The 23,530-nt window shown below is 43.3% G+C and overlaps 11 protein-coding genes across 11 annotated transcripts; 8 read left to right on the top strand and 3 right to left on the bottom strand.

Moving 5' to 3' along the window:
• Window positions 1-197: 197 nt before the first annotated feature.
• V865_003253 (uncharacterized protein) lies at window positions 198-3,626 on the top strand (the record flags this gene model as incomplete). Its single annotated transcript, XM_066227050.1, has 4 exons — window positions 198-385; window positions 535-692; window positions 758-1,791; window positions 1,866-3,626. 4 exons carry the CDS (start codon window positions 198-200, stop codon window positions 3,624-3,626), a joined length of 3,141 nt encoding a protein of 1,046 aa, XP_066083147.1.
• A 622-nt stretch (window positions 3,627-4,248) lies between these two features.
• On the top strand, window positions 4,249-6,076 carry V865_003252 (uncharacterized protein; the record flags this gene model as incomplete). Its single annotated transcript, XM_066227049.1, has 10 exons — window positions 4,249-4,421; window positions 4,489-4,553; window positions 4,671-4,727; window positions 4,820-4,976; window positions 5,053-5,126; window positions 5,190-5,349; window positions 5,415-5,496; window positions 5,555-5,684; window positions 5,779-5,911; window positions 5,980-6,076. 10 exons carry the CDS (start codon window positions 4,249-4,251, stop codon window positions 6,074-6,076), a joined length of 1,128 nt encoding a protein of 375 aa, XP_066083146.1.
• Window positions 6,077-6,444: 368 nt separating this feature from the next.
• V865_003251 (uncharacterized protein) lies at window positions 6,445-7,218 on the top strand (the record flags this gene model as incomplete). Its single annotated transcript, XM_066227048.1, has 1 exon — window positions 6,445-7,218. The coding sequence occupies one exon, from the start codon at window positions 6,445-6,447 to the stop codon at window positions 7,216-7,218; it is 774 nt and encodes a 257-aa protein (XP_066083145.1).
• Window positions 7,219-7,401: 183 nt separating this feature from the next.
• On the bottom strand, window positions 7,402-10,723 carry V865_003250 (uncharacterized protein; the record flags this gene model as incomplete). Its single annotated transcript, XM_066227047.1, has 12 exons — window positions 7,402-7,821; window positions 7,903-8,078; window positions 8,174-8,393; window positions 8,454-8,555; window positions 8,641-8,896; window positions 8,972-9,061; window positions 9,123-9,192; window positions 9,251-9,374; window positions 9,438-9,841; window positions 9,904-9,972; window positions 10,026-10,159; window positions 10,233-10,723. The coding sequence occupies 12 exons, from the start codon at window positions 10,721-10,723 to the stop codon at window positions 7,402-7,404; spliced, it is 2,556 nt and encodes an 851-aa protein (XP_066083144.1).
• Window positions 10,724-11,021: 298 nt separating this feature from the next.
• On the top strand, window positions 11,022-11,637 carry V865_003249 (uncharacterized protein; the record flags this gene model as incomplete). Its single annotated transcript, XM_066227046.1, has 4 exons — window positions 11,022-11,052; window positions 11,103-11,134; window positions 11,219-11,301; window positions 11,436-11,637. The coding sequence occupies 4 exons, from the start codon at window positions 11,022-11,024 to the stop codon at window positions 11,635-11,637; spliced, it is 348 nt and encodes a 115-aa protein (XP_066083143.1).
• A 729-nt stretch (window positions 11,638-12,366) lies between these two features.
• V865_003248 (uncharacterized protein) lies at window positions 12,367-13,275 on the top strand (the record flags this gene model as incomplete). Its single annotated transcript, XM_066227045.1, has 1 exon — window positions 12,367-13,275. One exon carries the CDS (start codon window positions 12,367-12,369, stop codon window positions 13,273-13,275), a length of 909 nt encoding a protein of 302 aa, XP_066083142.1.
• A 628-nt stretch (window positions 13,276-13,903) lies between these two features.
• On the bottom strand, window positions 13,904-14,269 carry V865_003247 (uncharacterized protein; the record flags this gene model as incomplete). The annotated part of the gene is made up of 1 exon (XM_066227044.1): window positions 13,904-14,269. One exon carries the CDS (start codon window positions 14,267-14,269, stop codon window positions 13,904-13,906), a length of 366 nt encoding a protein of 121 aa, XP_066083141.1.
• A 448-nt stretch (window positions 14,270-14,717) lies between these two features.
• On the top strand, window positions 14,718-18,515 carry V865_003246 (uncharacterized protein; the record flags this gene model as incomplete). Its single annotated transcript, XM_066227043.1, has 9 exons — window positions 14,718-15,367; window positions 15,457-16,507; window positions 16,631-17,125; window positions 17,191-17,347; window positions 17,426-17,472; window positions 17,579-17,776; window positions 17,861-17,968; window positions 18,025-18,375; window positions 18,465-18,515. The coding sequence occupies 9 exons, from the start codon at window positions 14,718-14,720 to the stop codon at window positions 18,513-18,515; spliced, it is 3,108 nt and encodes a 1,035-aa protein (XP_066083140.1).
• Window positions 18,516-19,132: 617 nt separating this feature from the next.
• Window positions 19,133-20,257, bottom strand: V865_003245 (uncharacterized protein; the record flags this gene model as incomplete). Its single annotated transcript, XM_066227042.1, has 1 exon — window positions 19,133-20,257. The coding sequence occupies one exon, from the start codon at window positions 20,255-20,257 to the stop codon at window positions 19,133-19,135; it is 1,125 nt and encodes a 374-aa protein (XP_066083139.1).
• An 868-nt stretch (window positions 20,258-21,125) lies between these two features.
• On the top strand, window positions 21,126-21,518 carry V865_003244 (uncharacterized protein; the record flags this gene model as incomplete). The annotated part of the gene is made up of 1 exon (XM_066227041.1): window positions 21,126-21,518. The coding sequence occupies one exon, from the start codon at window positions 21,126-21,128 to the stop codon at window positions 21,516-21,518; it is 393 nt and encodes a 130-aa protein (XP_066083138.1).
• Window positions 21,519-22,135: 617 nt separating this feature from the next.
• Window positions 22,136-23,131, top strand: V865_003243 (uncharacterized protein; the record flags this gene model as incomplete). The annotated part of the gene is made up of 1 exon (XM_066227040.1): window positions 22,136-23,131. The coding sequence occupies one exon, from the start codon at window positions 22,136-22,138 to the stop codon at window positions 23,129-23,131; it is 996 nt and encodes a 331-aa protein (XP_066083137.1).
• Window positions 23,132-23,530: the final 399 nt, after the last annotated feature.

The following is a 23,530-nucleotide window of genomic DNA, read 5'->3' as shown; positions in this document are numbered from 1 at the left end:
CTTGAAACGAAAAAGGGAGACGAAACGAAACTATACGAGACACGAACAAACCCAACCAACCCTCGAGATCAATTATCTTATCTTGCATTGGGCAACCAAAACAACAAAACAAAACTACTTCAATCAGTCACTTCATCAAGCAGAACGAACCCGTTTCACCCCTTGTACGCATTAGATAACCTTCCGACATCATCAAGATGGACCCCCTTCCTGATGCTCCCACCACAACACCGACCGAAAGTCCAGAACTCTTGCCTTCCTCTGATCAACCACCATCCTCAGCTCAACCTATAGTGGAAGAGACGAATGGAAAAGGAAGAACGAACAAGTTAGGGATGGGAAAAGATAAATCTGGATGGGGTGATCTACCTGTAGGAGTCTTACAGTGAGTATCGCTCATACGTATCTGTTTCCCTACGGCAGGGACAATAATTGTGATAGATTGCGAAGTAAGATGAAGAAGGATTGTTCAATATGTGAGAAAAAAATCACTTTGAGCTGACGATATTTCCTTCTTCTTGTATCATGGTATAGCCTCATATTTTCTCATGTCATCGAATTTCCTCCTCCAGATAACTGCATTTTCCAGACTTGGCGAAATCGACCTCAAAGTTATGAAATTGCATTGGCGATTGAACAGAGAATAAGGTTATGTATTTTAAGGAAAGTCAGTCTAGGTTGGAAGTCTGCCGGTAAGTGCACATCTCGTTACATCACTGATCTACACTGTCAACACATTCTTATCCTCATCCACCAGCCGACTCTCACTCATTCTGGCCGACCTATACCCTGCTTCTCGATTTATCCCGACCTCATTCCTCTACTTTAGCAGATATCGACTCTGCCCGTCTCACACCTTCCACACCATCTTTCCCTACCCTCTTCCATCGAGCGAGATATACCACCCTCCACATCTGTATCCCATGTCGACTCAATCATCCTTCGAGATTAGGTTTATACCCCGCTGTCCGACGTCGTCTGACATATACCAAGAAATTCGGGTATACCCCAACATGCGTGAAACATTATAATCATTTTTGTTCGGGGTGTTATAGAGAATATGGTATAGAATCTTTATCACCTACTCCTCCTACCCCGGGCCCGAATCGATATATGAGAAATGTTACACCAGTCGTACCGGCCAATACAGGGCTATTACCTTGTAATGCGAAAGATACAGATGAAGATGGGACTTATCGCTTAAGAGATGATCTAATCTGCCGAAACTGTAGACGAATATCAATCTCAAACGAACTTACCAACCTCCTTAAAGAATGCTCCCGAAATACTCATACTGTCGACGGTATGGGGGTAATTAGGGGATTGAACAATGAATGGATAAATAATCAATATATCAAGGAATACATTGAGGAATCAACCTATACTTGTATAATCATGGCGAACAAGGCAGTAGAGTTACAATGGTTAATGAATCATACGAGATATACAGAATTATGGGGTACAGCAATGGAATTGCAAAGAAATGAAAGAATGATGAAAGATAGATATATCAATCATAATTTTAATGCTAGACTCGTTGAATGGCCTCATGAAAAGCAACAGAGATTAATCAAAGAATATGAATTGAAGGGGGAAGATTATGAAGGAAAGGAAAGTTTGGAAGATCATTATGAGTTTATGGATTTGTGCAAAAAGTGGAATGAACAATATAGGAAGAGATTTTGTAATGGTGGAGAAAGTGATGAAGATGATTCGTTGGTGTATGACGAGGAGGAGGAAGAAGATGAGGAGGAAGAATTGAAAGTTAGTAGAGGAGAATTGAACGATAAGGTGAGCTCAACCTTTAATTACAGTCGATGACGATCGTTAGCAGCTGGCTCATGAATATTTTCGCATTTGCGCAGTATCAGACCAAACTTCAAGAAGGATGTATCAACGACTGGCTCAATGATCGAGTCCGATTCGGATTTTGGGTATCACCCTCAGATGAAGTGTTGAGATATCAACTTCGAGCTTTGCCCGTTTCCGGTGAATCATCAAGTATACATACATCTTTCGCACAAATGTGCCGACATGCCAAACATCCTTTATCTAATTTTATCAATATCGACTATGACCCAATCGAAGCTGAACATGATTCCGCCGGATTGATCACCCTTAATCCTCTCGACATCGATGAGGAGACCGATCCGTTTCTACCTCCCGAAAGGCTTTTACAGAAACTCGACGGATTGTATGAAGATAAATTACGATCCAAGATTACTCCACCTCTAGCTGAACTAGTGAGAAAAATCAGAGAATGGTTTGGGAACGATGATGTCGCAGAACAGTACTGTGAGAGATTGACGGTAGGGGATGTAATCAAGAAATTGGATGATTGGGAATCATGGGTACCTAGAAAATTGGTTGAGCATGTCAAAGCTGTCGAAAACAATCGAACTCACGATACAAATTCTGCTCCTGCCTCAACCACCAGAGCGGGCGCAAGCATTACTCGTAGACAGAACCAAGGATCACCCAAGATCGAGTTAATTCAAGAAGAATATCGGTCGCCCACGATGGCTAAATATGGTATAAAGGAAATTGCATTCACCGCTTCTTTGGACCAAGGTGAACATGATGCTCGTAGGCCTGGGATTTCTGCGGTTATTACGCCGAGGAGAATTGAGGATGGGGAAGTTGTTGAAGGTTCACCGAAATTGGGAAAGAGAAAATCACCCAATGAACAAGAAGATGCTTTACCCGAGAAGAAAGTGCGACATTCACCTCCTCTGTGGAACTCAACTCAAGCTGGTACTGGCGGTATGCCTGTCACCCCATCCGATCGAGCGTTTATAGACGATGATTCAGACTCGTCGACAAAACGAAAACGCAAATTACCTCCATCGCCTGAGACGCATCATATTGATCGACTTGCTAGGGCAGTATCCCCTCCTGCACCATTGCGATATGACCTGGATCGAGTCAAGGATGACACCAACATAGGGTTGAGTGTGTCTAACGGATCTTCTATGCCTACTACTCCTACCCCGCTGTCTGGGGTCGATGCAGATTTGATGGTAGATGAAGAAGAGGATAATGCTGGGGTATCTGAAAGATCGGAAACTGAGATAAGCAGTCACGACACGATTGGGACGATGCCTATCACCCCTACACCTGAAACGGAAGACTGGACGGGGAGTTTAAAGGATGGACATGGGGAACATGGGACATCAACCAATGTCAAAATTCACGTTGGTAGAACGGATTCAAGTGGACAGAAGGAAGTGGTCACTATTGTCGATACGACTACTGGACAAATCGCATCACTTGAAGATGATGATGAAGAATCAACCGAGGAAGAGGAAGAGGAAGAGATGTATGATATGAATAATGAAGAAGAAGAGGAGAATAACGCACGCCAGACGGCGGAGACAGATTCGATGATTAGAGAATATCTACAAAAGCAAGAAAAGAATATACCTTTCTTACCTCTATCTCCACCAGGTCTTCAATGGAATCTAGGTGAAAATACCGATTCCATCATCCTGAAAGTGTTCTACGAACAGAGAGAAGTGTTGAGGGCTTGTAGATGTACGATATGTGAGAGAAGTAAAGCTAAAAGGGAGGCGGTAGAAGGTGTCTTACAGGGTTTGATCTATGGAGGAGGCAATTGGGTGAATTGAAATATGAGTCTGGGTTATTTTGGTTTGTTTATCGAATGAGAGATAAAGTGGTGAGATGATGGGATGTCAGTATATATCGTGAGTAAAGACGATGAAGTGAAAATCAGTTACAGTTGTTGTATATATTTCATCGTAGTGAAAGAGATTAGTACGATAACGAATAATGATGAAAGAGATACTGTATCATGCATGAAGTTCGTCTGATAAAAGCGTGAGAGAACAATATAGATCCCATTCACTGAATTACAGAGATGGGTCTGTACACACTTCTCCACTGTACGAAGAGAACAGCATAGTTATTCATATCACTCTGTCCATAAGAGACTCCGCCGTTGACTATGGTGTTCTCGCGACACCGCCACATGACATGCCTAATCAAATCAACCGACGCGTCCAATGACCAAGCTGACGATCGTGTTTTCCTTTTCGTCATGTTCTCTCTCTCCCCCTCTCTTCTTCTGACCGTGATCAGTTTATACTGTCCAATACAAGATTAATATTCAATACAACATCACCACCATTATCCTTGCACATTATCCCTAGTAGTAAGAAGCATATAGGCTATCGCGCTATTCTCACCATACATATATAGAAAGGAACAGCTCCGCTAATTCGAAACACAATGTCCGAACCGATGGATATTGATCCTCCCGCAGGATCAGCAACACCTGCCAATGCCATGGCAGCACTCATGGCTAATGCTAAAGGTAAAGGTAAAGCGGATGAGAGAGGCGGTACGAAGGTGTTGAGTGATGAGGAGATTAAAGCTTTGAATGATAAAGAGGGATTACCCTGGTAAGTCTGATCCTCCAACTGATAGATGATGTACACGATTGTGATGGTTGATTGGTATGATATAAAGGGTTGAAAAATATAGACCTAATACTTTGGATGAAGTTGTTTCGCATCAGGATATAACCAGTACGAGTGAGTGAATCACTTTACTTGCTTCTTCCAACTGCAGGACAGTGTGAATCTTCTCGTATCTCCCTTGCATCTGCACTGCTAGGACATCTTGCTGACTAAGTTTCGTGATTATTGTAGTTGAGAAATTCATAGAAGCTGGTCGATTACCTCATTTACTCTTATATGGACCACCTGGTAAGTCAGCAACTGAGATTACACATGTTTTTTTTTACTTTTATTATCTGTCTTCCTATCGTGAAACTTGCTAAGTTATTCTCTATCTGCAGGTACCGGTAAAACATCCACCGTTCTCGCCTTGGCCAGAAGATTATATGGTCCACCATATAAGAAACATATACTGGAGTTGAACGCTTCAGATGATAGAGGTATAGATGTAGTGAGAGAACAGATCAAGAATTTTGCTATGACAAAGGTGTTGTTCTCGTATGTTTCACCGATTCAGCCTCCTCTCCTGTTACGTTGGGCAGTATAAGCTGCTGATGTTGACTTTGATATATAGTAAAGGATTCAAATTGGTCATACTGGATGAGGCGGATATGATGACGCAAGCTGCTCAGTCTGCTTTGAGGAGAGGTAGGTTCAATTCTGCTCTTCCTTCTCTATCCTCTGTTCACTCATAGACATCATTGTCCGCAGTAATCGAAACGCACACCAAAAACGTCCGATTCTGCATTTTGTGTAACTATGTGAATAAGATCACACCTGCTATTCAATCACGATGTACAAGATTCAGGTTCTCACCATTACCTGAGAAAGAAGTTCAGAGGAAAGTAGACGAGGTGGTAGAGAAGGAAGGGTGAGTGTCACTTTCAGCTTCCAATCGCTAGGAGGACTAGTGCCGAAGCTGATGATTCGAGACAGGGTCAACCTGACTGATGATGGACGTGATGCTTTACTCAAATTGTCGAGAGGTGATATGAGACGAGCGTTGAATGTACTGCAGGTGAGCTAATACTTCCTCACTCTTCAGTGACCACAGCTCACGAAGTACTTCTATCTAGGCATGCCACGCCGCATATGATGTAGTGGATGAGACTGCCGTATACAACTGTACGGGCAACCCACATCCCAAGGATATCGAGCGAGTCGTTCAGAGTATGATGTCTGATGAATTTGGCACGAGTTATTCATGTAAGTGAACGGTTCCATCGTACACCGCTTTTGAGAGATAATCGTACTTCTAAAGCTGATCACCGTGTCCGTATTCCTCCCTTTGTAAAATCAGTGATCACATCGCTCAAGGTTGATAAAGGGTTAGCATTACAGGATCTGATAGCTGGAGCATATGATTTCTTGGATACTGTCGAGTTACCAAAACAATCTCGTATATATCTTTTGGATCATTTAGGTAGTACAGAGTGAGCCATACCATTTCCCCTGTTTATACGTACACGTACTAACCTTGATTCTATTGGATGGGGTATAGACATCGATTATCAGTGGGCGGTTCTGAGAAAATGCAATTGACAGCTTTGTTAGGCGCTTTCAAGGTTGCCGTAGAACTTTCACAAAAGAAAATATAATCAACTACGAGAATTGAGTGACGGAGTAGTAGTAGTATGTAACACCAGTTCAATCCAATCCAGTCATTCATGCATCATGTAACGAGCATATTCCTTGCCGTGTAGTTGTGAAAGAAGAGTCGTCATTGTGGCATTTTTGCTTTTCCTGGATCATCCGGTCCGAAGAAATGATGAAAGAGACGAACGATGAACGACGAACCTTGTTTCTTCGGTCATTGCTCGAATTTTAATGTCGAATATTCATGAGACTTTACGCCGCCATGGCCAACGGTATAGAAATTATGGGATATAAATGATGTGTTTCATACATGTGTTTCGTTGCGATTCTTCTTTTCATTGCTCCAGTCATACCAATACAAAATCCGAAGATGAAGTTCAAGGAACGACGAACGATTGCGAAGAAACGACACTCGAGCGTATCTGTGTTAGATTGGAAAGAAGATTTGGTTGAGGTTGAAGAGATGAAAAGAAACTCGTACTTGGTAAATTCGTTGTTTGAAGGAGTGATTTCGATCTCGGGTGACAGGGAAAACGGGGACGAAGATGGAACTGAGAGGGAAAAGGAGGATGGGGTTGAGGACGAAGACGGGGATGAGGATGAAAGGGGAGTTAGAGATAAGAGGGGACGTGTGGACGAAAATGAAGATGAGGATCAAGACGAGGATCAAGATTCTCCTATTGAACTTGACCTCCAGGACCAGCAGTATCATCATCAATCATTGTCAAATACGATTTTCTCTTCACTTAAGGACGCTTTTTCATCGGATGAAGATGAGGATGCTCTCATTCCAATCTCGAAACACATCAAGGATGACGATGACTACCATAACAATGACAATGACGATGACGATGAGGATTTTCTTCCGATCCCGATATCACCTTGGTTCGTCGATCTTCCTACCAAATCCTCACCATCTGAAAACATCTCAGAATCACACAAGGCCAAAATCGAATCAGATTCTTATACCAAACGCCATATTGAACAGCAAGAAGAGATGGATCGAGAGCAAGAAGAGACCCGACGAGTATATCACGATCTATATCCCCCGATATACCATGCAAAGAAACCAATCCCTCTTCGGGATCCGTGGAGGTTGAGATCCCCTGTTCAAAAGTATCACTACCATTATACAATCTGTTAGATTGGTACAAAACGAAAAAGGTAGATACATAATAATCATTGAATGTCCGTTTTTTATGCATGATCATCATTTTGGGTTTTAGGTGAATACACATACAGCTCATAGTACAAAACGTAATCGGAAAGCGTGGGAAATATGGTACGAGTGAACAGTTAAGCAAACATGATATTTCAGTCTGGCAGCTTAAAAGTCATCATCATCCCCTGCAACTTCAGCTAAAGCAAAACTACTTTCCTCCCTTAACATCTTTCCTCCCCATCCTGACCCTCCCATCCCTCCTATACCCAATCCTTTACCACCTTTACCTTTACCTGCCACAGTGAGACTTCCGAACTTATCATTGAAGTTCGCTAAGTCCATCTGCGAGAAAGTCGCTCTCATCTTCGAAGCGGAAAGTGTTAACGTCGACTTCCCTCCTGAACAGGGAAGGGAGGGTGAGAAATCATCTGATACCACCAACGTAGGTAATTCCCTTTCTGGTGATAGTTCTCGAACTTCCTCTGACTCCGGTATGGGAAGTAAAGCGTCGGGGTCGGAGGGGGATAAAGCGAGATTGATGAATTCGATTATTTGATGTACTTTCGACTCGGCGTCCAGGCATCTCTACAAAAAAGCATCATTAGCATACATTGTATGATAGTGTCTGACTGCTTGAAAATCAGGAGTCGGGTAGATGCCACTCACAGCCTCTAGCGCTTTATTCTCCTGGGTGATAAATCTGACATTCTCATCTAATCTATTCGCCCAAATCTTCTTACTGTCAAGTTGATTTTCTAAAGTCTTCATCTTATCTGCGAATTCTTTCTCGACGTCTGCTCGGACTTTCCTAGATGGTTCAAGGAGATGTCGCTCGTAATCATCTAAATCATTGAGAAAAAACATTTGACCCGGTTAGCATGAGATTAACAGGATGTATATGAAGTGATATGGCAGGTGAATTAAAATCGCAACGTACCAGCAATCAACCTCAATTCAGCCACTTCGTTCCTTAATCCCACAATCTCCTTATTAGGTTCCAAAGGTCTAGTAGCTAATTCAGCTTTCAACCTTGCCACTTCATCTTCCAACTCTGCCCGATGAAGTTGCTCAGCATGTAATTCTTCCAATAGCTCGGCAGATGGTCGGTCGTATTCTAATTTGGGATATCTCATCTTGGCTGGACTGGGCGGAATCATCTGTATATCGTGATAACATCTTAAATAACATCTCTGATATGAGAGAGTATGGGTACTTACTGCTGCATTATCCTCTGGATTGGGTGAGTTAACGTTTACCGAAGTTAAGATCATACTCTTCAATTCGTTCAACCTCTTCTCCATAGCTTCGTTCTTGTCTCGCTATATCAGTCAAAAGTATATGGTCAGCACAATTTTCCTCGCATCATTGCTGTTACGATGAAAGTGTAAATATAGATGAACTCACCTCATTCTTATTACCTCCGTGCATCTCCTTCTCTCTCAATTGCGCTCTCAGCTCAGCAATCTCATTTTGATACTGCTGTATCAAAGCATGAGGATCGACCACTTCCTTCTTCTGCGCTTTCAATACCACCCTCTTCAGTCCTTGAGCAAAGGCCAGGGTCGAAATCGATTCTGCTAAATTGAGTGAAGATGGGGATACGGTACAAATCACTGAGATGAGGGCATCACCAGATAGCGAATTTTGTAATAGACGAGTACTGCATAGGGTGTCAGCTTGTAAACGACGCGGACAACCCAATAAGCCAGATGTAAACTGAGAAACCATAACTCACAGTTTACTATCCCTGTATGGTACATGGGTGACATTCCGTTTCGAAGCCAGATCAGCAAGTTTGGAAATGACCAATTTGAGGGTCAACAATCTGATTTATCGAGTCAGCTTACTCCGCCGGCTTTGGAACACAGGAAGACGTTATAGTTTACGATTGATTGATGTGTTTTCCTTCCGCATTTCTCTCCTTCGACGAAGTATGCTTCTCCGAACCTGCTAAATCTGTTTACACCCTCGATCATCAGCTGTGACCTTGACGCAATGATAGCAGCTGACATACCGATGATGGACAAAGTGCTGATCCTAGTCATCTTGTCACCTGCAGCCTTGAGCCTGCCGCCTGGTGTTCTCGCTCCTACAGGAGCTTCTTCTATAGCTGGATTCCTAGATCGAGATTCAATGGTCTAATTCAATCAATTTTATCAGCTTTCAAGTTATGTATCTTCGAGGCAGAAACAGGCACTTACGATTCTGAAGACACAATGCGATCTTGAACTTCTAGCATTCCAATCCGTCGCCCCAACCTTTCTCCTATCTTCACCCGATCTCAATAACTTCTTCACATCTGCTTCAGACCTTACGGCAACTTCTGTCAATCCATTGATCACCACTCCCTTCTTACCTTCACTCAAATGCAGTTCCGCACCTGGCACAGTTGCGAGCAAATCAATGATCGTTTCATTGTATAATTCCAAGTATGATGCTCTAAGCAAGAACTCTCTATCGGGGGTAGAACGAATCTGAGAGAATAGGTCTGAGATCGCTAACGGGATGATACCTGGTTCCATTGACGATCCAGATAAAGTATGTGTTTTACCAGATGCTGTTTGACCGTAGGCGAATATGACTGCGTTGTATCCTTCCATTGCAGCTATGAAAGTCGTTTGTATTAGTAAAGTTGTGACGTTGAACGAAAGGATAGGCATGACTCACATCGGACATGCCTTCTGGCAGAAGTACCATATACTTTGCCATTATCTGAATGAGGAGGAAGGATTCGATCTAAGATGCAAGTATGAGCTGCATGTAACGCTCTCGAGATGAACTTGGCTCACCGAAGATCCAATCCCTATCTTCCCTTGTACCTTCTGTACCTTTAGCCAATTTAAGTAAATGAGGATCATGTTCAGGAATGGTCCATACACTTCCAGCATCTGAACGAAGTTCTACGGGGTTGGGTGGTCGTACTCTGTGTTAAGGATCAGCTCCAATACTTACAGTCTCATGTATACAGTTGCAGAATGCATACATGAAGAACTCACCTTACAGATACCAGCACGGCCTCCGTCTCCGCCATTTCATTCTCGTACTCATCAAAATCCATCATACTGGACGCCTCGATAGGGTGCGTATCAGCCGACATCCACCCTTCATCCGCCAACGTGGGTTCATAATTCGGTGTATTAGGTCTTTTGACCAGTCTTACGGATGGTGTGGAAAGCAGATCGTTATTGGATCGTTGCGCATGTTGGACTTGGGCTCGAGCACCTATTGGCTTGACCAATAATCGAGATTTGGCTTCCGGGGTAGTAGCAGATTTGATCTTCAGTCTTGTCGATCCAGCACCACCTTCCTTGGGCGACAAGATGTTGGAGAGCGGTTCGGGATGATGGGGTGTATTACCATTGTGGGACGTAGTGAGGGGAGGCGATTTCATGTGAGAGGGAGTCTTGGGAGCGAAGGGTGTTGATCGGGAGGACAGTTTGGGGGTTTGATGGGGCGGGGGCATCCGTGCCCTTGCATGAGCATCCATGGTGAGTAAGTGATAGTATCGAAATGGATAGCAATGTACAAGGAATGTACGATAATGATATGACCAGGGTAGTAAGTTGAATGATGTCGGTTTCGGTTGTTTATCTTTTGACTTGACCTGAAACAAAACAGTCGCCAGGAGATCTTGGGGGTGGTTACGTAATCTGTGTTGGGGTCTTTTCCGACGGAAGATCATACATTGGGATGTTTCTGTTTTTTTCGAAAGCACAAGAATAAGATTACACCAGCCCAAACAGAAGTATATCTTCGCATGTCGGATGATAAACAACATAGACACCATGGATCTGTCATACAATCTGGTAGCATCAAGTGAGTGGGACGATGCTCCACACATTGTAGATCGCTGATTGTATGCTCAGAATGCGCCGAACAGATGGCCAAATATCAAGATGTGAGCTAGGAGATGATCATCTCGGATTCTACATTACATGTCATATGTTGAGGCCCAAGAATTGCTGATGGAGTACTGCGATAGTGTGTTTTGAGGAACCAAGCCGGAGATTGGAATTCGATATGTAGACCTGAAGGAAAGGCTTTAGCTGCATGTGCCGATGCGAGGTAAGTCCGATGAATTCCTGTCTTTCTATCAAGACAGCTCGATTTTGCCTGGGGAAGTGATCAAGTGATGTCATCGTCAATAGCGATAAGGATATGAGCCAAAGCTGACCTTATTTGTATGTGATTAATGGTAGTGTACCACACCTCGCCGAACTGAAAAACTCATGCTCCGAACAGATATTCACCTACAGGCAATGTTTAGATAAACACGCCTCGCAGCCTGACGAAGTGATAGGTGAGAAATGTGGTGGGCTGATGAAGGATCTATGGGAATGTAGTGAGAGGACTATGAAGAATATAGAAGAGAGGGAAAAGGGAAGTAGTAAGTTGGTGTAGGGGAGCCACATGGCTATTTTATAATCCATCTCATACAGCATTGCACATCTTCACCAACCGCATGCATCCGATATCATTCAACATCGCCTTCTGATGGACGGAGTCTTCAGTGTCAGTCACATCATACGGTGAAAAACATCTTTCAAAGGTCGATTGCCTTTCGATGACCATTCCTGCGATGGACATCTTCATAAGCTCGGCTATTCCGGATGATCAATCGCTTCATGGGTTATCCGATATCAACGGATCTTGATTTCCGGATCTTAACGGAGAGCAAAGGGTGAAAGGATCCAAGTATGATGTCAGGTATGAATACACGATGTTCCTGGACTATTGATCATTCATTCGAGTATACTAATCGCATCACACCAACAGACGGCTGATACTGACAGTACAGAAACAAGTTTCTTCCAATACTTCCGGATGGATCAAGATTCTTCCTCTTCCCGTGATACAGTATGATGCGATATGCCAAATACTCCACTTGATGCTGAAAGAATAACCGGACATACTTGGGGTAATAGTCATCCTTTCATACATTTCTTCTCCTTGAAGGCATAAGAAGATGATGATGTGACGAATCTTGAGAATACCATGATACATCCACTTATATAACCGGGTGAACCGATACAGTCCATCACAATACTTGATCTCGATTGTTTGCCACCCATATCCAATCGTCTTTTTATCATATCATCTCCCCGTGGCCTTATTGATACTTAGGACGAGATGTCATCTCCTACATCAACAATAACCAACATCTCTCCCCCACTAATCACTCCTCATGCTTCCCCGCCTATACATACTCAAGTACGACGATCTTCTTCCACTTCAACCAGAACCACTACCACTACAGCTAGCAAGAGCAATATGCTAAGTCCTGAAGAGAGATTATCCAAGTTGCTATCGACGATCTCCTCAGTCTTGGTCGCGTACTCTAAATCTCTCAATGCTTCTCCAAGATATATGAATTCTTTGATCGATTTCTATCATAGAGCAGTATCGCTCTCTCCTGATCCCAAGGCGGTACCTCAACTACCTACTCCTCCATCTAGTACTCCCTCTTCGGGATCTAATGGTATTAGTTCAAATACTCCATTCTCTTCTATACTGCTTCAATCTCATCCTCCGTTGACTCATAAGAATGGGCATCATCATAATCACAACATTAGACGGAAGAGCGGTCAGAACAATCTCAAAGACACACATCAGCATTCACCGGAAATTACTACCAAGAGCCAACATATACACCCTAGTGAGGTTGAAAACGATTCGAGGGGTGAGTCAGAAGGGTTAGAAGAGAAAGTTCGGAGATTGGAGAAGGATTGGTGGACAAGTGAAATCGTAGCAGCATGGTATGGTCCAACGGTCATTCCAAACTTATCTAGGAAATTGTCTGATTCATCTACCAAACCTTTTGGCCCTTCATCACCAATGAGCAGAAGACAAAGTCTCATCAATGCAAATATGGATGATTCACCATTTTTCGAATTGGAAGACAAGAAGAAGAATGTGGTGGAAAGGAGGAAATCGAGTTTCACTCTTTTGAGCGAATATAGGAAGAAGAAACAGAGAGATGAATGGCTGGAACCTATCTTGAGAAGAGATGCGAGTTATGTGGGTTTACATGATGAGTAAGAGAGAGTTGAGTAACATACACTCCGGGAGAATCGGAGGGAGTTTTGTGATCAGTTTCGAAATGTTAATTTCTGGGAAGACAGCTCACAGCATTCAATATTCTTGATCTGCAATGAGGGGTAATAATATTTTACGGTATCCCACTTTCAACTGTGTTATTTAATACTGTATCAATATAATTATATGTTTTCGAATTTTCAGTCAACTCTCGTATTCTTGCTTTCTACGTAGCCGTAGATATGCCATGTTCATATTTTCGACGATGAAGGGAGGAGCTATGTGTATGTACGTACTGTACGAATAGTATCACTTCAAATCTTCATGTCAACGTATGGTAACTGCTTACTTGACTCATGGGACTGCTCCTTTTACATCGCAAGGCTCTCCTTCAAGATTGTTTGCTGTAGACAACACTTGATCGGATAGTAATGCATGACAGTATGATGTTATATGTACAAAAAGATGTCCCTAAGGTGTCAATGCTTTTATTCGTGGTTTTTACCCAACCTAGAAGACATTAGGTTCATCTGTTTGATCGTCAAACCTGTAAGACTATTGAAATCACAAATCCAACTCAGTATAATCTTTCAGACTAGTGTCTTTGATCGGGAGAACCAGCCTACCTGGCTCAAATGGTCATGCCAAACATCAAATAACATCTTTCTTTTTCACTTCCGCCCTCGAATTTTTCCAATTCGGCAAGTCTTTTCATCATTCGTTTCTCTCTCACTTGCTTCATGATCTCATCGAACACCATTCGACCACAATGGCTTCCAACAGTGGATGAAGGCTGGTGAGCATTCTGTGTCGGATCGGAGTACAAGGAACATTTGAAGTCATTCATTATTCGTTCGTCTCGTAGAATTGCTGTAAGGTCTTTCGGAGAGAGGTTGGCGAGGTATTCTACCACGTCGGGTACCTCGGATAGTTTGAACAGGGGATCCTGAATGTGCATTGCGCCGGAGGTGATCTGATGATGGAGTCCGGCAGACATGGTGAATCTGCTGTAGTCTTCCTTTTATGGATTTCTGAGGTCAGAATGAGGTATCGCTTTGAGAAGCATTGATGGGAAGATAAAACAAGAAAGAACAGGATGAGTGGCAAGATCAAATTTCTGTGTCTCATATATATCACCCATAGCACTTCATTTCTCGAGACCAACAGGGAGTCATACATCCTTCAGAACAAGGCAAACCCAGATCATTTTGGAAATATATAGTTCAAGAAGGATTCGTACGGTGCCACAAGTCAAACATGCACCGTGATTATGTAACATACCATGGTACACCACGCGATCCGATCAGTCAACGCGTGCACAGACAACAAAAGTGTCAACAACATTCATCATCCAAAATCATCAAAAGAAATCAGCACACGATATTGTCATTCCAGCATAATCGGCACGGCTCTCAGAAGCCAACAACAGCACGCCCACTTCCATCATGTCCCGACTCCCGACACTATCGACACCCAGTCGATCATCCACTTCATCTCCTAGTACAGGAATACCGACACCTACCACTAGACGACCCCGATCATCCCTCGGTCCAGGTCATATACCGACTCCTTCGACCTCTGACGACGTGATGGACAGGGCATTACAGGAAGCTCTCAAAGTCAGACCGCCAAGTAGTCTGAGGAAAACTGGACCCGAAGATCCTTCATCACCTTCTTTACTTGGTGTATCATCCGCGGGGCGAGCAGCACCCCGTACACCCGGCGTGAGACCGAAAACACCCCTGGGTTTGGGAATGCCCAACACCCCCTTGGCTTCCAGGAGTGTTTCGAGAACAGGTAGACCATCCTTATCGACCTCTACGACCACTCCATTCACTCCCCGTCGAACATCCATGGCTTCGTCTACTACATCAAGTACACCGTTTGCTAGACGACCAGAATCAAGAGCGTCAAATGCCAACGATACCTCCAAATGGGTCCCGGTAGTAGGCGAGAAAGTGAGGATCAACTCGATGGGATACGAAGGTAGACTTAGATTTCTAGGTGCGACACAGTTCAAAGAAGGCGTTTGGGCAGGAGTGGAGTTGGAAGGTGGATTTGCGGGTAAAGGTAAAAACGATGGAACGGTGGAAGGGTTAGTTATCTTTTCTCGTTGTCCACAACTCAGCTACACATCTCTCGTCTTGTACTCCCGAGACGAAAGAGACTGATATGTTCGCATAGCGTTTCTTACTTCTCCTGCCCACCACTATGCGGTATCTTCGTCATCGCTACCAAGCTCTCACCACCAACTGCTGGACCCTCAAGACCTTCCTCTGTAGCTTCGTCCCATCGTTCACTTGCCTCCTCATCCGCATCTTACTCACTACATGGTCGAGCTACCCCTTCCTTCGATCGAACACTACGTGATTCTACCACTACTACACCCGGAAGAACCACTCGAACAGTCTCATCCTCAGTACGACGAGCACCAGTCTTAGATGATGACGAACCATTACCGACTAGGACTGCATTGGGTACAAGTACCAGTGCGAATGCTGGGGTGGAAAGCAAAATCACTGCTGGGTCAAGGGCGAGTCGATATGTGGGTATGACGGCTAAACAACTTGATTCGGCTCGAGCGGGGACCCTCAACGCATCCGTCAAGAGCACGGCCACACCTAAACCATCTAGGATATCCATGGGAGGAGGAATGACACCTGCCCGATCAGCTAGACAGAGTATAGGTGGATCCTTAATCACTCCCCGTCCAGCCCGTGGTCCGAGGGCCAGTAATATCCACGAAATGCCTCCACCGCCCAGTCCATCCAGTATAAATCGAGTGGTTGTCGCCCGTCAGACCGAAGCGCTAGAAGAGGAAATAAGAGAATTGAAAAGGAGGAATGCAGAGTTGGAAGAAGATCTTAGGAATGTCGCCGAAGCAGCATCGGATCTACCTCAATTGGAAGAATTACAAATTCAAGCTTCTCAGGCTAGAGAAGAAGCTGATTCGCTTAGATCACAATTGGCTGATGCTCAAGATGCGGCGAGATTAGCGGAAGAGTTACAATTGGCGCATACTGCTTCTCAAGAGGAACTGGCCACGAAGGAGAAAGTTCTGAATGATCTCAAGAAGGAGATGAAGCTAGTTAGTGAGAGGAACGAAGCTGAGTTATCGGCTGGTATGGAAGCTAAGAAAGAGGAGGTGAAGAAGATGACGGAACGAGCTGAAGCGGCGGAGATGGAGGCGGTGGAGATGAAAGCTCTGGTGGATGAGTTGACAAATGCTGGTCAGGTAGGTGATGTTTCGCTTTTTGACCTTAGTTCCACCTCTACTCCAAGTCGAAACCTCACTATGTATGCCCTGATCAGAGGAAGATGAAATAGTGAAATATGGAGCTGATCACGAGTCTCACAGCAAATGATATCACTCAACGAGACGAAACAATACGAGTTGGAAGAACGTGTCCGGGAATTGGAAGATCGCAATAGAGTGTTAGATGAGAAATTACAAAAGGCAAGGGAAGAACAGGAAAAAGCATTATTGCCTCCATCACCTACCACCCGTCAGCGCGAGGCTGCCACAGCCGCTGAGATAGATAACGAGACTTTGACTGCTCAAGTGAAACATCAACAAAACAAGATATCACTTTTGGAAGAAGAGTTGGATGATCTGAGGAGTCAAGCTGAGAATGAAGCTGAGGCTTGGAGAGGGAAATTGACCAGATCGAAAGATGCTGAAAAAGCTGGTCAGGAGCAGGTGCTGGGATTGAAAGATGATATGAAGAAGTTGAATGAACAACTACAAGGTGCTAAAGCAAGAGTGAATGAATTGGAAGGTGCGCTGAAAGAGAACCAAACGGCTTTGGAAGGTGCGAGAGCAGAGATTGAGGGTTTGAGAGGTGAAGCTTCGGTAAGTCATCTTCCAATTCCAGAAAATATCGTGTATTGCTGATGAGGGATTTGTGTGATATGTAGGAAGCGGCATCGATGCGATCTGCCCTTCAGACTGCTACGGCCAATGAGAAGGCCTTATTGGCCGCTCAAGAGGAACTCAAATATCTCCAAGCGAGACTCACCACCGCTCAAGAAGCTGAATCTCAGCTTAAAGAGATCCAAGCCAAGCTGGCTGAGAGTGAGACCCGAGCAGAAGGTGCTGAGAAGAAGGTTGTTGAAGTTGTTGACAGACTCAATGATGTGGAGAGAGTTAAAGGTGATCTGGAAGCTAAGATCAGTAGCTTGGAGAACGAGGTGAAAACGGTGAGTTATACTACAATTGACTGTCGGCGTATGATCTTGTCCAATCGTGGCAGGAGATACTTGTTTCAATAAATGGTAGATCTTACGCTGATGTGTTCGTGCTTAGCTCAAGGCAACCGCTTCTTCATCGCTTGAAAATAATCTTCCTCAAGATCGACGATCACGTTTATCAACTGGATCAACCGAAGATGCAGACAAGAAGATCAGAGGGTTCCAGCATATCATCCAAGAGCTTTCTGCTGAAAATTCGGAATTGAAAGAACAGGTGGAAAGTCTCAAGGAAGAGGTGGTGTTGATGAAAGAGGTGAGTCGACACACCTCATGAGCTGTCTTGGTATGGATTTAGTAATCGTCTTGCTGATGTGATTCTGATGATTTTGATACATAGGAGATCAAATTACTCGAAGAGGCAGCTTCAGATGGTCAAGGTGGTTCTGGATCTGGTTGTGCTGTCGATCAGAAAGAGTTATCAGATGCCAAAGTGATGATCAAAGAGGTGAGCTCCATTCAGTATGCACTGTAATCAAGCTAATTGGGGCCATCTGTATACAGCTCAACAGAGAAGTAGCCGAATTAGAATCACTGATAGAAGCCAAGATCTACAGAGAGGACGAATTGGAGAATCGAGCTTCTTCGCTCGAAAGGGAACTCGAAAGATTACGATCATCTTCGTCTTCAACTGGAGCTGGTAAATTATCTGATGGACCTTCAGAAAGTTTAAGTTCACATACCAGATCTTCATCTACTGCTACTGCCCATACGGCCGCAGATGATAGATGTGAACTGTGTGAGGGTCCACATGATTTGGATGCTTGTCCGGTATTTGCTGGGAACGTACTTGGTGATGGAGGAGATGTGGGGAAAAAGAACGGTGCAAGTGGGAAATGGTGTGCGGATTGTGAGGTGAGTCATACCTTCTTTCACTTAACGTTTCGTCCTGTATATGAAATAACGAGCTGATGTGTTATAATTTTTTTTGGGTATGTTTGTAGAGCACTGAACATGATACGGCTGAATGTCCAATGGCGGAAGATGTTTTCTAAATCAATGTAGTAGAATGAATGTCCGGGACGATTCCTTACGAGTTTGAACGGCTGAGATCTCATGTGATTTGGTATGATACATGTGTATACGAAATCTCATTTGTCTTTTATACGTTAGATTAAGATTTTTAATGGGTTTTAATGCATATAAAGAGATCACGATTATCATATTGTCACTTCTGTGGCCATCAGTACACTGTAAAAAGTGTAATGTTTCGTTCAGAAAGGTCAAAAGAATCCATAAGCTTCATCCAGTATAAAAACATTTTGTTTGGTATTTCTACAGGATACGTGGGTATCAATCATTGGCATAGGATACAATAAATAAGGATTATAGATAGGATACAACCAGATCAAAGTATTGATTTGTAAGATGAACGTAAATGTTGTCAACAAATAAGAGACAGTCCAATCCAAAAGTATCATAACGAAGAGAAGAGAGAAAGAAATCTCAGAAGAGCCAGGAGACCGGAGTTGATGTAGAATGTATCTTAGATCAATTGGGAGCGGAGAAGATACAGTGGAAGATGAATTCTTGTGAGTGTTATCTTGATGTTTTGTGATTTCCCCTCCCTTATCCTAGTCCTACGGTACATCTCATCTCAATCTATCCAATCTTAGATGAGATTCCTTTGTCCAATGACCATACGAAGTTTAGGACTCGAGCTGATTTGAGCGGTGGGTATGAGTGAATTATCGAGATATGGTTTAGCCAACCATGGTTCAGGCGATAGAGGACTATAAGCGGATGATGAAGATCTAACAGTCTTTGGATAAGAATCTCCCCTGCTATTGCCCTCAGTGGCGGTAGTGATCTTGAGAGGTGAAGGATCTTTGTTAAGGCCATTCTTCTGTCGTTGGCGTTGATGATGATGTTGATGTTGATCAAATAACCAGTCTCTCACTTTTCCTTCTCCATCCCCTTCCCCTTGATCTCCTCCGGTCAAGAACTTTCTCAACCTTCGCCTTTCCTCCATCTCCTCTTTGATCCTAGTATCGTACATCCTCCAATACTGGTACATACATATTCTTCCTAATGCCTGATCGGAAGGGATGATTGATGAATAGCCACTCGATTCGCTCGACGAGTCATCATCGTCATCGTTCTCTTCTTCCTCATTGAGTTGATTCGAGTTGTTATGCGAGGAAAGGAGTAAGGAGAATTTAGGATGGATTATCTCTCCTTTGGCAAATGCCGTTTGAGGTTGGAAAACCCTTCTGAGATTTTTATGTGGGTGATGGGGGAATTGTCGTACTTCCATGAATGCATCGATGGGGATGACATTGTGTGTACGAGAGAGATGTTTTGAGGTCGAAGCCTGCTGGACGGCATGACCAAAAACCAAGTGATCTTCACTCGCTTCAGGCGAAGATAACAGCAAGTCATGATGTTCGGTATGATCTCGAAGTATGATCGTGTGAGTAAGAGGTGATTGAGTTTCAGGAGTGACGAGTATAGCAGATTGAATTGAATCATCCGAACTACTCCTGGCAAGGTTCTGTTCATGTTTGTTCTCGTTATCTAACTTGATATTGAGTCGCTGAGGTGATGGTGATGGTGGTCTAGTGAGAGACGAATGATCAATGATTTTCACTCCTTTTGAGCCACTTGGGCCGGGAGTCGGTGGTGGAGTCGGTATGCGTGTGGGAGAGATGAAATGGGGGAAAACTTGAGGGAAGGTGAGGCAGGTGGTTGGGTATGATGAAGGAGGAAGGAAGGGTTGGTAGATCGAGGTGGTCATTATGGATTTGAGATTGAGGTTTTTAGGCTGTTGCTGATGATAGGTTTTGTTCTGCATATACCTGCTAGAGGAATTGATCTGATGAGGGAGTGACAAAGCGGACGGTCAGTACTAGGACCTTCCTTTCACTTCTCATTCACTCAACTCACTGAGATCTCGTATCACTTTATGTAAATGATGCTTCGCTGTATTCTATTTTATGGTCGGAAGTAAAGCTAAGAATGAGTTGAATGAGTAGTACTCGAATCATAAGATGGACAGAGTAACTTGCAGATACACATTCAAATTCAAAAAAAACAGATACAGATTGTCGTGCTGTTTGTTGATACGGTAAGAAGAAGAAGAATAAGAAGAAGGATGGACTAATCAGAGCGAAGCGGCAAGCGAGGGAGAGGAACGATCTTCCTCGTTTGTCTTTGATGTGTGTGTGTGTAGTACGTACTGGTGTTGTTAGTTATTGATCGATTGATGACCGAAAGGAGGGGTTGATGGTATACAAGGGTCCTTTCCGCATGTCATCATAGTGGGTCTGTGCGAGCCAAAAGATAAAGTGCCACTATTATCCAATTTTCGATAACTTACTGTACTGTATGATGCGATGCTGTGTTTCAGAGAGAGTACGTCAATATGAAATGCTTTTATGTCAGAAAGAATATTGGGAAACAAAGTTCAAGAGGGGTCGTAATTCTACAAGTCCATGTATACTGTGGTCTACTGGACTGCATGCATATATATAATGCAAGCTCGAACACTTGGCAATGTTCTCCTTTCTCTTCTTTTTCTTCTTCTGACAAACATCTTGAAGAAATCGAGGAACAAGAAAAAATACGACACCCTCAGCAATAAAAACATATACCAACGATCAACAATGTCAACCGATACCACCACCACCAACAGCACCCCTGCCAGCAACAGCTCTTCCGGTTATACCTCACCTTCATCAACCTCAACCTCGACTCGTACCTCACCATACTCTACCAAGGTATCTTCACCCCTCGCCTTATCAACCTACAATCTCAAGCTCACCGCACTCGAGGAACCTTCCGAAGGGGAATTGAAACCTTCCAAGAAATGTTCTCCAGAGGTATACACCGACATTCAATCTCAAGAGAAAATATCGAGATCCACACGATCGATCACAAAGTATAACGAATCCGAGTATATCTGGTTCAAAGGTTGTAAGAGTAGTAGAATTGCGGAGAAGGAGGGTGAATATATTTGGTTTGATACGAAGAGATGCAAAGGGAGAAAGGTATATTGAACTTGAACACATTCATACACATTGGCTTTGGTATATACTATACTATACTCTTCTGATATTGAGAAATTTGAATGATATGAAATGAATGGCTGGGAGATGAGCTCCAATTGTTCGATGCCCATAGGCATGGTATATTGATCATAACACCGTTGCACAATACGAGTATGCCTTGTACATCTTCCAGTAGACTTGCCACTGAATTTGCCGGAGCTACAGTAAGTTACATGTGGATGTGGCATTTGCCACTTGGACTCCCACTTGGACTCCATTCTGCTTGTTCCATCCGAGACGTTCTTCGGCACAGGATCCAACTTTATTTCCAAAAAACAACACCAATCAAGTACCTCTACGTACTCTGCATGTGCGTCATGCACCGTTCAACTTTATTTTCATAAAATCCAATGCACTGTCATGCTAGTGACCCAAAATGTATCATAGTAGTCGAGCTTTCGTGTATAAGAAGGGATCCAACTCGATTTTATCTCTTTTCACTTTCTACTTCCTTCTCATTCTACTCATTCCCAGCAAGTCGCATACACCCCATACTCAGAAAATCTTTCATACATACCATTACACTCAGACCATACTGGCCATTTCGATACAACTCACTCGACAAGATGCCATTCCCATACATTTCTTTCCGAACGTTGATCCTCATGATAGTCATCCCCATCGTTATTCTCAAGGATATCCAATGGCGATATCAACAACTCAAATCCCATATCGAACGTCTGACCAACTCGATTGTATACGAATTCATTCCTACAGTTGGAGTTTATACCTTCATTGGTTGTTTGGCTGTACCGACTATATTGTTTATTTTATTATTCAAGGTATCATCATATATCGCACGAATACTTTGTTCGATATTCCTATTCTTATCGAAATCTTCAACTATCTCCCTCGAGACACAAGAAGCAGAAGGAAGAGAAGAAGAATATGAATTCCGAGAAAAATCAACATCAACTTCGCCACTTATTTCGACCTCTAACGATTCAACGGCTAGTACCAGTTCAACTACAAGCGACAATTCGTCATCTGTTCCAGGTACACCCACCACCCCTATCAATACGGTATCTATCGAATCGTGGTCATACGGTGTATACCTCAGAAAATACCCTCCACTCACCGTTGACTCCCAATCCGAATTCGACTCTGACCAAGTCCATAACAATGACCGACTCGAATACGTTAAAGAACCTCGACCTAAATCCGAAAGAGGCGGTGAATACCCTTTTTTGCCACTCCGATTGAACGTGGATACCAACATATCACCCACCTCGACCAGCTCGTACTCAATTGAGATCGACGCCGATACATCTTACGATGACACTCCAATCACGATCCACTCTGACGATTCGACCATCGCCACACCCAATAAAGAAGAGCAGCAAAAGGAGAACGAACGGATCGACAATCTCCTTCTAAGAGCTAAAGAGATGAACATCAAGCATTCCAAATTCGTCAGAAGGTGCGAGAAAGAGAGCGAGAATTTCAATGCTAGCTTTCCGGGTGAATTGAATATTGTAAGAATTCGAAAGAGCCTCAAGCTCAACGAAAAGAAACATAAGAAGAACGGAGCGAAGATGGATTTGCCTGTGATTTATGAATAATATATATATATATATATATACTTTTTTGATCATATGATTGTCTTTTGATATTGTATATCTCATCGTCTCTTGTTGGTTGATTACCTGTTCCTGCTTTTTCAAACCAAATCAACAAAAAAAAAAGAAAAAAGAAAAAAAAAAAAGGTTGATCATTTCTTATTGCATAATACAGGTATAATAATGATATGATATCAAAAGATGTAAACACGAGAGATGTATACCGTACGTTGGAAACCCCAGATATTCCAGATCATGATACGATTGATTCCAAAGATTCGAATCAAGTAATGTATAGTCCACCACAGTGTGCATAATCGTATATACATTTATCGTACATTCGTGATTCGAACGAGTCGTAGTAGTGATATCCACGCAGTATATATGCTACATTAACGTCCA

The sequence above is a fragment of the Kwoniella europaea genome, chromosome 1 (assembly GCF_036810445.1).
Source record: "Kwoniella europaea PYCC6329 chromosome 1, complete sequence".
NCBI classification, from domain to species: domain Eukaryota; kingdom Fungi; phylum Basidiomycota; class Tremellomycetes; order Tremellales; family Cryptococcaceae; genus Kwoniella; species Kwoniella europaea.
The sequence above is the reverse complement of the archived record's forward strand: the minus strand, read 5'-3'. Positions and strand labels throughout refer to the sequence as shown.